The 12,427-nt window shown below is 51.8% G+C and overlaps 2 protein-coding genes across 4 annotated transcripts in view; one reads left to right on the plus strand and one right to left on the minus strand.

Moving 5' to 3' along the window:
- Nucleotides 1-4,515, plus strand: part of KCTD10 (potassium channel tetramerization domain containing 10) — a 32,991-nt gene extending 28,476 nt beyond the window's left edge. For all 3 annotated transcript variants that reach the window (XM_055404364.2, XM_055404365.2, XM_055404366.2), the window contains exon 7: nt 1,948-4,515. In XM_055404364.2, the coding sequence (XP_055260339.1) occupies nt 1,948-2,172 (225 nt within the window). In that variant the 3' untranslated portion in view covers nt 2,173-4,515. The remainder of the gene's footprint in view (nt 1-1,947) is intronic.
- Nucleotides 4,516-6,435: 1,920 nt separating this feature from the next.
- The window catches only part of MYO1H (myosin IH), a 37,518-nt gene continuing 31,526 nt past the window's right edge, over nt 6,436-12,427 (minus strand). Inside the window, exons 23-30 of the mRNA XM_055404621.2 lie at nt 11,771-11,930; nt 10,882-10,965; nt 10,013-10,106; nt 9,747-9,802; nt 8,852-8,987; nt 8,236-8,306; nt 7,772-7,869; nt 6,436-6,568 (exon numbers count right to left, since the gene is read on the minus strand). Of these exons, the coding sequence (XP_055260596.2) occupies nt 6,436-6,568; nt 7,772-7,869; nt 8,236-8,306; nt 8,852-8,987; nt 9,747-9,802; nt 10,013-10,106; nt 10,882-10,965; nt 11,771-11,930 (832 nt within the window). The remainder of the gene's footprint in view (nt 6,569-7,771; nt 7,870-8,235; nt 8,307-8,851; nt 8,988-9,746; nt 9,803-10,012; nt 10,107-10,881; nt 10,966-11,770; nt 11,931-12,427) is intronic.

The raw sequence follows: 12,427 nt of genomic DNA on the forward strand, positions 1-12,427 counted from the left end.
GCAAGAATCATTGCACGTGTCAGTTTTACATATCTTTGATGTGTTTGTGGGAGGAGGTGAGCACTGCATCCTACTCCTCCGCTGTCTCGCTTGCTCTCCTGTTTCGTTTTTAACCATACCGGGCACGCTGTCATCTCCTCTGCAGCCACTTCTAAGGGAAGTCTGATGACCAGGGACGCGCGTGGTAGGTCAGTCCCTGTCACCGCCACACGGGTCTGTCGGTCGCCTGTTCAGGTTGTCATCCTCGCTGCAGCCCGAGAAGCCCACAGCTCTGTGTGTTCCTGGAGCAGCCTCGAAGCCAAAGGCAAATGAGGGAAAGTCAGACCACCAAGTAAAACCCAGAAATATTTAAAAATGTTCACTTTTGAAAAGAGTTTATTCATTTATGTGGAACATATCCTAAAAGATACATATTGTTTTAAGGTAGCCAGGAAGGGAAGAGCACTGAGGTTCTTCTTTTTCCCTCCAGAGATAGTGGGAGGGACCAGAACTGTTCACTTGGGGTGTCTCTGGTAGCTAAGACTGTAAAGGATCCGCCTGCAATGCAGGAGACCCAGATTCAGTCCCTGCGTCGGGAAGATCCCCTGGGGAAGGGAATGGCAACCCGCTGCAGTATTCTTGCCTGCGAAATCCTGTGGACGGAGGAGCTCCAGTCCATGGTGTCACAAAGAGTCAGACACAGCTGAGCGACTAACACTTTCTCCAGTATCGGGAAGGCACGTGGTTCTTTCCTCCTGTGAACTTGTCCTTAGGGCTGTGAGCTCCACCAGTAACTAGACTCCCCACGTGTTGCGGTCTTTGTTGTAGCTCCTGGGGTCTTCCATTGTGGCGCAACACTCTAGTTGTGGAGTGCGGGCTCTGAAGTGAGTGGGCGCCACAGTGCCAGCTCTTGGGCCTAGTCGCTTTGCGGCATGTGGGATCTTAGTTACCAGGCCAGGGATCGAACCTGAGTCCTCTGTATTGCAAGGCAATTTCTTAACTACTGGAATACCAGGAAAATGCTCCTAGTTTGCTTTTTTTGTCTGTATGTGGATTGAATCTGCCCTCGAATATTCAAGGTCTAGTCATCGTATTGATTAAACTTTAAAATAGTTACTTTATGTTTTTGGAGTTTAAAGGGGCAGGAAAGGTTCTGAGAGACCTCATGGTCGGATCCCAACTGTGTATAGATTCTTGGATGGGCTCTGGAGTGAGCCTGAGCTCGTGCTTGGGTAGCTGGTTAGTGGTGGAGCCAGGATGGAGGCCAGGACCCCTTTCCCGGCTTCCTTCGCTCTGTGTCCTGTCCCGTCAGGCTCCTGTCTCCAGGGAGGTGGTGATGGGATGGCCACCCCTTCATTGGGACTGTTTCCTCCTCCTCCTTTCAGCCCAGACCTCCAGAAGCTGAGCTTTGGCGCCAGCACTCAGGTTCTGTTGCCCCAAGTCACTGTACAGATGTCCCACTTGGGTTTCTGCATCTTTGCCATCTTCCTTGGTGCAGCATCTCAAGTGCTTTGCCAATTCGCACGATTCATTCTATTGCCTGAGACAGGTGCCTGGGGCCTGCCTCTTACTCATGGCGCCTGACCCCGAAGGGCGGTGAACAGACACGGTGCTTTACTGAGCAGGGAGGGATTGTGATCGTCCGTTTCATGAGGGCCCCCTGCTGGTGGCCTCTGTTTGGACGGAACTCTGCCTTAAGGTGTGCAAGGGTGCAGCCCTGTTTGTTAGAAGCACCATGTTGGGAATGACGCCAGTGTCCAAGGAAACGAGGGGCAGGAGACACATGGCACTGCCTCCCTTTTGTCTCTTGTGAGTCCAGCGCCGTGTGTAGGTGTTGCCCGTTGAAAACAGTAGCCACCTGGGATGTGATCATGACCGTCTTACAGACTGTTAGGGGCAGCAGCGGAGGTGGGCGGTGAGGGAGCTGTGAGATGCTAACTCTCCGCCTTGCGTTTCGTGGGGCCGCAGGTGGAGTTCCCCGAAGCCCGGATCTACGAGGAGACCCTGAACATTTTGCTGTACGAGGCCCAGGATGGCCGGGGACCTGACAACGCGCTGCTGGAGGCCACGGGCGGGGCGGCCGGGCGCTCCCACCACCTGGACGAGGATGAGGAGCGGGAGCGGGAGCGGATCGAGCGCGTGCGGCGGATCCACATCAAGCGCCCGGACGACCGGGCCCACCTCCACCAGTGAGCGGGTGGGGGCCCCCGCCGCCCCCCGCCTGCCCCCTACCCCTGCTGTGCACCCAGCACCCCCGCCAGCTCCCAGATGCCTGCCACTTCCCCCAAAGTCCGGAGAGACTTCCCTACAAACCAGACGATTTTGGTGTTTCTCGACAAGGTGAATTGCTGTCTTTACCCAGGTGAATGCACCCCAGCTGGTGAGCACGCCGGGTCCACGGCCTGTTTCCCAGGGAATCAGAGCGGCGCCGGAGCCAGGCTTCCCTGCTTCCGGAGGAGGGGTGGGGGACGGGCAGGGCGCGCATGTGAGGAACGCCTCTGCAGTGTTTATTTGGTGGGTGTTGCTGCCTCTCTGACCTTCTTGGGGGCCTTCCCTCCAGGGCTCAGTTTGCCAGCTGGGAGTGGGGCCCTGTGGTTGGTGGTTACCAGCGGTGTTGCCAGTGTGGCCCAGGCTGCCCAGCTCTGCCGAAGGGCAGGCCTGTCACCTCTTCGGCCGATCTGTGGTCTGGCTGTGGGCAGAGCTGCCCTCCCCCCCCTCCACCCCCCTCCCCCCTCCCCCGCCTCCGCTTGGGGACCCACTCCATTCCAGGCCAGCCGCCTGGCCTGCTCACGGGCACGGCGCACGGACCACTGCCCGGTGGACTCCATTCCTTCCTCCCTGGCCTTCTGCCCTGTTAAGCGGGGCTTGCTTCCCCAAGCGGATGCCCTCCCCTTTGCTTAGAAGAAAGGAAACCTGGCCCCAGACTCTGTCTTGGCTTCCAGGCAGTACCAGTGCTCACTACAGTGGCCTCAGGATGGCTGTCTCCCGGAGATGCCCTCCGGGTCTCTGCCTCGGAGCCTTACGCAGTATGACGTGGCTGTCAGCAAGCAGACCGAGGTTGTGCAGGTTTCTGGGGTCCGGTTGGTGTCCGTGTTTGTGTTTGTTTAAGGGACGTGCATGACTGTGGATGAGGATGTGTGCCTGGGGGGCCCGCGCTGGAGCCCTGCTGCCCGCACGGCGCTCGTGGGGGGCGGACGTTCTTGGTGACCTACCTCCCCGCCTCTCCGCGCCCGTGCTGGCCCAGAGGGAGTTGTGACGAATGTGGCTGGCTGAGACTAGGCTGGTAGAGTAGTTCCAGGAAGGTGAGGGTGTGTGTACGGTCTGGATGGGTTTTGTCAGCTATTTGAGTGACTGTTTTATACCAAAGGTATTAATATGGGCAGCCTTTGACAGTGTATTCCAAAAAAAACGAGTTTATATTTTGAAATGGTTTTTACTGCTTAGATTTTGTACATTCGGCCCTACTTGGGACAGTTGTATGCCTTTCTTTTGTATCCAGCATCAAAGCCTACAGTAAAACTTGCAAACAATCATGATCGAACTTAAAAATAACATACGGGGTAGATGCTTTTTAAACTGTTGCGTGGGCAACTTTCGTATATAGGCCAACTGGATTTTATTAAGTGCTGAGGACAGGGGGGAGGGGGCTTAATTAAATATGGTTTGTAAATATTTTCTACTGTGGAAGTTTTAAACACCAACCCTGCTTTTGGGGTTGTCCTTTTCTAGAACGGTAAAGTGAATGTCAGTTCTGATGTTTTCTGTAGGAATGGAAAAGCCATCATGTAAGTTCTCTTTTGTTTTTAAATGTTTACGTGAAGAGTGCGTTTGTGGATCAGTCTGAGCTGTCGGGGCTCCTACACCTCATGACTTAATGTTTCTGGCCATATCTGTTTTCACATCTCCTCCAACTTTGAACTTGGAGTCTTTGCTTCCCTGGGATATAAACAAGTTCCTGAAAGCATTCCATAGTGAGTGATACTGTTAGCTGCCTATAACCGTGAGCTGACGATGACGAAGCATTGGCTGGTCCAAGGCTCTGTTATCAGACATATTCTTCAAAGAACTGATCTCTTATGTGAGCACGAAGGGTCAGCAAAAGTCAATACCTGTATTTAAGAACCATCCAAGCAAATCACTGGCCCTAAGATTTGTTAAAGAGTGTAGTTTTTATTACACTGTAATAACTTACAGTGGGAAAAACCAGTACGGCTTTGGGTCCCTCATCATCAGGTTTTTTTCCCAAATAAGTCATTGATTGCGGTGACTGGGGGGCCTCTGCCCGTGACAGTTCCTGGTTGGGCCTCACGGTCGCCCCCTGCAGTGACCTAGCGGGGTGGTCGCCGCGCAGGTGCCCCAGCCTCCGTCTGGAACGTGTGCTCCCTGCTGCCCAGAGTCACCGTAACACGTGTGTCACTAACCTTTCTGTCTTTGCGCCATGGGAAAAAGTACACTATGAGCTTCGGAAGCAGTCACCGTGTGTTGTACCAGCCTCTGTGGACGTATGTAAAATAAAAGTTATATATAATGCTTCTACTTAAGCCTGTTTTTGTGGATCTTTTCAGAAACGCCCAGCACAGTCCGGCCACTGCACTGAGGTGCAGTTCAGAGCAGAGATCCCACCTCCAGGTTGCTCAGGGTGGAAAAGCCGAGTCGTTTTTCTGGAGTGTTTGAACTCCCAACACTGGTAGGAAGTCTTGAGTGGACAGGCTGCAGGTGCAACACGGACGGTCGGCCAGCAGCTCTTGCCCCTGAGCGCAGGTTTGGGGTGGGGAGAGCTTCACCCCACCCCGCGGAACCTAAAGCCGTGACGGAATTGGGGACGTTCCTGAGTCCCACTTACTGAAAGTGTATTCACATTTTGCAGATGTGAATACACTTATGTGCTCAGACCACGTATTTCATTGTGCTGCAGGGACAGCATGACAGACCCTGTCACCCCCCCAAGAATGACATACTCAAGTGCCCATCGAGTGCAGGTCCTACTGGAGATGTTTAAAAGCATCCCCTTGGGTGATTTGAGGTTGGCTCCCTAGAAGGCACTTTTAGTGCCACCGGACATGAAGGGTTGGTGTAAGATGCCTTTCCCGTCCCTCAGGGATGATCCTTTTCCCAGAACTGCTGGAACCTTTGCTTGAAGGTGTCACTCGCGGGACCAGATCCAAGCTTCCTGGGTGTTCTCCTCAGTGGCAGCAAAAATGGCGATGGGAGAGGTCAGACGCCATCTTCCGTCAGGACTTCATGTGGACCGACACCTGGCGAGGGGTACACGCTGGGGCTCAGGGGTCTCGCTTCCCTCGGAAGGACGCCGTTAGCGCCCCAGCCGCCCACATGGTCGAGGTGGATGTGGACAAGCTGTGAGCAGCCCCGCCACCCATACCATGTCCATCCCCCCACCCCGAACCCCTGCCATGAGCTGAGCCACATCTGGAAATGGGCTCCCTGAGGCCTGTTAGCTTCAGCCTGAGCCGGCCAGGGAGGAACATGGGGCGAAGGCTTTAAGACGGCATGTAAACCGAACAGTCACCTTATCCATTAGGTCAAAAATCACGCTTAAATATTTTGTCCCTGTTGACAGGATACATTTCATCGTTCAATGTGTATGAGATGCTCTGTGTCCTTAGACCATTTTCAAATTGGTTTGTAGCAAACTGTGAATCCTTGGTACATATACAACATAACCTTAAAGATTCAAACACCTTGGGGTGGAATAGTTGTCATTTCCCAGCCAAGTTGGATCAGACTTGCTGGGGAGGAGCACTCGGCTTGATTTTTTTAACATGGACCTGTTTCCCAAACCTCTGCTCCTTGGTCCCAGAAGCCTCCTCCCATTCCAGAGCCCAGGCCTAACCTTCGGGGGCAGCATCATGGTGTCTTGGGGGTGGTGATGGGGGAGACACGAACACTTGGTACTTTTCAAAGCTCGTCAGGAGTTTCCCACAGGGAGACTCGCTTGAGAACCATGTGGTAAGGCATCAGGCCTTCGCCACCCAGTAAAGAGTTGGGCTTGGATATTTAATCCTGAGAAGATTGAGTGTCAGCTTCGGGTCCACTGACAACTACATGTGAGTAAACGGTGCCTTTTTCGTTCAGTGCCTGCACCTGTGCCTCTAGTACCCATTCCTGACTGTTGTTCAGTGTAGATTCAGACAGAGGGAGAGACAAACTAGATTACGATTCCGGTCAGTCTGTGAGAGTGACAGTGTTAGTCACGCAGTCATGTCTGACTCTTTGTGACCCCATGGACTGTAGCCCACCAAGTTTCTCTGTCCATGGGATTTCCCAGGCAAGAATCCTGGAGGGGGTTCCTGTTCCCTTCAGGGAATCTTCCCGACCCAGGGACTGAACCCAGGTCTCCTGCATTGTAGGTAGATTCTTTACTGTCTGAGCCACCAAAGAAGCCCAAGGAGGACTGAAATTAGGAGGATTTTAACCTTTAGTCTCATTTAAATCAGCTTACACCTCCCTCCCCCAGACCCAGCCACTCACCACTGTTAACTGTCCGTTTTTATCTTTATAGATTTGTTCCTCTGGTCCGGTATCAAAAACTATCGTGCCTTCTTTTCCAGGACTAATATAAAACTGTAAACTTAAAAGATTAATACACAAAGTGATAAATTACCAGCGTGCTCCATTATTTTTCTCCCCCAGCTTTGGTTCTGCAAAAGAAATTCACTTGTGACACTTACTAGTTTCAAGATCAAATTCCTGTTTCATTACAGACTTTAATTGCATATTTGAGTGATCAGAAGAAAACCATTTCTGCAGCTAGGAAAATGGCCACGCGTTCTTATAGTTACTCTCAAATCAATTTAGCACAGCTCTTCCACAGGCGTCCACAGCAGAGGTGTGGCTGTCACCTGCCCTGGACCAAGGGTCCCCCTTTCACCCGGTGACAACTTCCCTTAAGACCCTAAGCACCTCTTTGGAAAACTAGATGGTAAGACCACTGTTGGTTCCCTTAGGAAAAGGAGTGATTGCTGACTTCATTTCTCTGGAGCCCTTGTCCTAGGAGCTGAGGAGGGAAGAAAGTTGTTGTAGGTAGGCAGTGCTTACTTTGTGGGGAGGGGCAGGCATGGCTGAAACAATTAACATTTGCATCTTCCTTGATCTGTTAATACATTATTGACCAGAGATGTATTAATATGTCTTCTGTTACCCAAATGTATTGACTGGAGTTGTAGCAATACATCTTTAGAGAGTGATGCAATTAACATCACTGTACTTAGTTGTTAGAGCTTAAAATTGATCAAAGGTTCATTATACAACTTAGGGTTGTCATTATCATTCACAGTTTGCTCCATCAGATTTTTGTTCCAACCTTGTGTGTATCATCAATGCCAAGTTTATTACCGTAAAGTTTTCAAAAATGACGCATCATGAAAATCTGAATGGAGAAGGATGTTTTGGTGCATCTTATGCAGATGCTACCTCTGATTGCCCAAGCAGCATAGATACTGGCGTCTCAGAAGATGATAGTTCTTCAGAATACAGTTCTGACTCAGACGGTGTGCATGTTAGACCGACAAAAGGACAAAAAGCCTGAGTGATTGATGCTGATATGGAAAGTGAAAAGCGGTGCTGGGGAAGACTTTACAGGTGTGTCAGGTGTAACTGTTGAATATAATAGTGTTATATTCAATAGTCAGTGAATTAACAATTATATTTTTGGCCGGCCAAAATAAAAGTCACTGGCCACAGATGTTAGTTTCTGTAAAATTCCCCCAGTCAATAATGAGGTAATAGACATTTAACACTGAGGGACTTACTGAGTCCAGATGCAACCACCTACCTTCCCTGAACAACATTTATGAGGTTCTCCTTCTTAACCAGCATGGCGAGCTTAGTAACCGCTTCAAATATGTGTTCGCACTGTAAGATGACATCGCCCTGTGGCAGAGAGGAGAGGAGACGGCCATTTTAGCGGCTCGTGCTTGGTCACTCGGTCGTGTCCGACTCTTTATGATTCTATGGACTGTAGCCCGCCAGGCTCCTCTGTTCATGGGGATTCACCAGGCAAGAATCCTGGAGTGGGTTGCCATTTCTTCCTCCAGGGAATCTTCCCAACCCAGGGATCGAACCTGCATCTCTCTTAAGTCTCCTGCATTGGTGGGCAGGTTCTTTACCACTGGCACCACCTGGGAAGCCCTTCAGTCGTAGTGGCTTCAAGGAAAAATACCACTGAGGTTTCACTGGGGGCAGCTAAAGATTTTAGCAGTGTTTCTCCCTGTTGACAGCCCCCCGGCCAGCAGTTACCTTTTGCTTGATGTCTGCTGGTGAAACGTGAATGACTAAGATCCCGTTGCTGAGGCTGCTGGTGGAGACACCTTAGGACAGATGCAAAGTCAGAGGCCAGGAACTGGACAAGTTGACGTGAATACAGAGAAAAGAGGCCCGCTTGGGGGTTCCCAACCCCACGCTTTTTCCCTCCTAGCTGGGCTGACTGGGGTGGAGGGCACATACTCCAGCAGTCAGCGTCTGTGCTTGGAATAAGAAGCTGTCATGGGTGACTGGCATCCTACCTGGCTGCTGGAGCGAGATGCCATGGGCCTTTATGCCGGAATCAGAGGCACAGGCCAGGCCTGGGGCTGCCCTGGGTTTTGGGTCGCCCTTCACTTAGGTCATTTTAAAAGTATTTATTTGGTGGTGCTGAGTCTTAGTTGTGACATGTGGGAATCTGGTTCCCTGTCTAGGACCCCGTGAACAGGGAACCTGGGCCCTCTGGGTCCCCTGCACTGGGAGCAGAGTCTTAGCCGCTGGACCACCAGGGAAGTTTCTCACTTGGTCTTTCAGTGAAGGAGTTGCTTTCTTGCTGGTGCTCCTGGGAGCTGCGTCCACCCAGCGAGTCAGCTTAAGATCGCCTGCTTCTTACCTTTGAGGGCGGGGTACTCTATTTTCTGCTTGATTTTGGCAAGTTCCACCACGTAGGCTGCTTTCTGAGTGAGGATGAGCTGCCGCTGCCGTGTCTTGAAGCCTTTCCTGTCATATTTAATGACCGGGACACCGTACTGCAAGGAGGTGACCGTCACTGCAAGGGATGCTTGAATCACAGGAGGGGGCAGACTACCGAGTTTCCTGTCCCTCGGACTCTAGCATTGTGGCTTCAGGCACTCAGATGGGAGGGGCTCAGATGGGGCACAAATGGGTTTTCTCTGAACCCTGGCTCTCTGTGAGATAGGCGTGACTCCTGGCTCTGGCGCTGACCTGAGGAATTCAAGGCCCCAGCCAGTGGCCTCACCAGGCTGCTCTGAAAACTCAGCAGAGATGAAGACACTCCGCCCTGACTGCTGGAGAGCAATCTAACCCAGTCACAGGTCTCTGGTGCCCAGGAGACTAAGACCCAGCAGCCCCCAGAGCCGCCATGGCCACTGGCTGCTGCGTGCCTGCGCCCCTCACACCCCCGACCCCTCTGTCCTCCCCATTCACAGAAACACGAAGGCACTGAGCCCATAAGTCACCTGCCCGGGGGGTCGCACAGCTCAGTTACGAAGCCCACGTGGGTGCCCAGGCACGCCTGCCACACTGCTTCTACCGGGATGTTTAATGATTACGTGCATGGCCGCATTGCACTCAGCTTCACAGGACAGCAAACGCGGCGGGTGACAGATGAGGACCGTAAGAACAGCATGGGGTCCCGCATCTCAGTGTCTGGGGCAGCACAGGAGAGCCGGGGCCACAGGCACCCCTGCTTTCAGATAGTGCTTCCAGCCCTGCTTCTCAGACCTTGTGGGGAAGTCCTGTCTCAGGTGAGGACACAGGCTCCTTACCTGGATTTTCTCGCTGCTGAGGAGTTGAAGCACTTTGGGATTAATGTCTCCTTCATCTAAGGAGGCAATCAGAACACAGCGAGTCATCGCTGGGTACCAGCCCTGGACAGAAGCCAGAGGCATCAGCTGGCTTTACGTCCCCCTGTGACCTAGACCTCAAGCTGGGAGATAGCTGTCAGGAAATGCTAGCCGTCAAACATCTTCCTTTGACTTTTTTTCTTTTCTTAATGGGGCAAACAAGCATGTAGATGAAAAAAGGGACTTACCTATTCGGCTGTTGGCAAAGGGTTGGTTTAGGCTTTCTGCATAGCCTTCTTTCTTTCCCCTGAATATTTCACTCGTGACCACCTTTTCCTGCATCTGGTATAGTTAAAAGTACAGAACGGTAGCCATGAGGCTCTTGGAGACCCAAAGAGGTTCATGTTAGCGCTGACTTTCTGAACAAGTCAGGCTCCTTGGGGAGCCTTGCGACACCTCCGCCGAGGAGTCAGAGGTCAAACACATCTGGCTTGGGCCAAAGCTCCAAACATTCTACTGCTTAGAGACTGAAGTTGACTCTTGCGCTTGTCTCTACTTGCACTGACTTCTTGGAAGTAGAGTGCTCATTGTTTCAGAGAGCACTTTCTTCTAGGTCGGAGGTGACAAAAACTACAGCCCACGGGCCAAATCCAGTGAAGTGTTGTGAGTGGTATATATTGTGGATCATGGCTGTGCCCTTTATTTACAGGTTGCCTCTGGCAGCTTGGGTGCTGCCATGGCACAGTAATTTCAACAGAAATGGTGTGGCCTGCAAAGCCTAGAATAGTACCCTCTAGCTCTTTATAGAAAAAAAAAAAAATCTGCTGACCGGCAGATGAACATAAAACCACACTTCCAGCAGAGAGGGAATCTTCTGGATGGTGTTCCCATGGTAACAATATGAGCAAGCGAGTGATGGTGCTTATGACATTTGCCAGTTGAGGAGGGCTCTGTGCTACGTGGTCCACGCGCGTTTCATCCTCAAGGCACGTATGAGGCATGAGCCTTGTGTGACCCTCGGCTTACAGGTCAGACGGTGGATGAGGACCGCTGGCCCTCATAGGGCTCCACCCACCCCTCTCCGGTCCCACCACCTGCCTGCACGCCGTGTGCCTACCAGGGCTCTCCTCTCGGCTGTGATCCCACGGCAGTACTTCCGGACCAGGTTCCTGGTGCACATCTTCCTGAGCAGATCCGATGCCTGTGTGGGGAACACACCCATTTTCCACCTGCCTCCCTCACCCACCCCCACTTTTAGGCCTCAGCCATCAAAACAGAAGCTTTGAAAGCAGGGCTGAACTCAGTGTGATGTAAAGGCACAGTGTTAATATTTTCTGATCAAAGAGAGCTACTCATCTTCCAGTCTTTTCGCTAAACTGTCTTATGGCTAACAGTCTTATGGCTAAACTGGTGGTTTTTAACTTTGATTGAGTTTTGAGTCGCCTGGGTTGCTGGCTAGGAGGTTCCAAGAGACGCCGACTCAGGCCCTGGTGGGAGGGGGCCCAGTAATCTTACAATCACCCCCACTCTGCGCACCAGACACACAGGGTCCCCAGAGCATCTTCTGAGAAACACTGTTCTAGGCGACAGTCCCTGAACCCATGTGAAAGGTTTCAATAAGGACAGAAGCCATTCAGAAGCGCTGTGTGTAAATAGACCTCCTCTGGTGTCATACTTCAAGAGAGAATATGGCAGATTCTGAGTTCAGTTGCTCAGGCATCGCCCTCACGGAGAAATGCTTTATCTGGTGAGGCAGCCCAAAGCAACAGGCTTCCCTGCTGGCTCAGCTGGTAAAGAGTCCGCCTGGAATGCGGGAGACCTGAGTTCGATCCCTGGGTCAGGAAGATCCCCTGGAGAAGGGCATGGCTACCCACTCCAGTGTTCTGACCTGGAGAATTTCATGGACTGTACAGTCCATGGGGTCACAAAGAGTCGGACACGACTGAGCGACTTTCACTAAGCTCCACCCACACCATCTGCCACATGTGTTCTGGAATGGTCCTTACAGTTTCCAAGATGCCAGGAGGCCTCAGCCAGCTCTTGTCCAAGATGCTCTTTGGGACATGATACCGAAGGTTTAAGATGTAATTCTTGCGCACGAACACGATGAACTCCTCGTTGTCAGGACAGAGGGGCTTGTTGCGATTGATGAACCCCTTTATGAACCTACGTGGGGGAGAGTGTTGTTAGTTTCCTATTTCCTCACTCCTGGTTTCTTCACCGACTTCTCTCCCGCACTGGTTTGATTCAGCATCAGCCAAAATGGGAGATTACATTTGCTCACCACATAGGGCCACGGGTCACACGTGCCCCCAAAGATATGTTCTATTTCACCCATGCCATGTTTTGGTTTTGTTTTGAGTAACCCGAATCTGTTGCCAAAAACAACAAATGGGAGGTATTGCATGAAAGCCAGATTTCCAGCTTTCCTTGAAAGAAATTCAAAGATCTGGCCAGACTGGCCTGACAGCCGTGGGCTGAAGCGGGGTAATGACTGCCCCTTTGAGGTGGACCAAGGGTTTCTTTTTGCCTCAGTACCCACCCTACCGTTCTTCTTCACCCCAGCTCATGAGACCTGCTGCACCAGCCTGGCCTCAGAAGGCATTTGACTTTGTGACTTGAAAACTAGGTTAAGAGAAATATCAAACGTTGTGAGTTGTGGT

Source organism: Moschus berezovskii, chromosome 19, assembly GCF_049115385.1.
Source record: "Moschus berezovskii isolate FMDL1 chromosome 19, NW_MosBer_1.0, whole genome shotgun sequence".
Lineage (NCBI taxonomy): Eukaryota > Metazoa > Chordata > Mammalia > Artiodactyla > Moschidae > Moschus > Moschus berezovskii.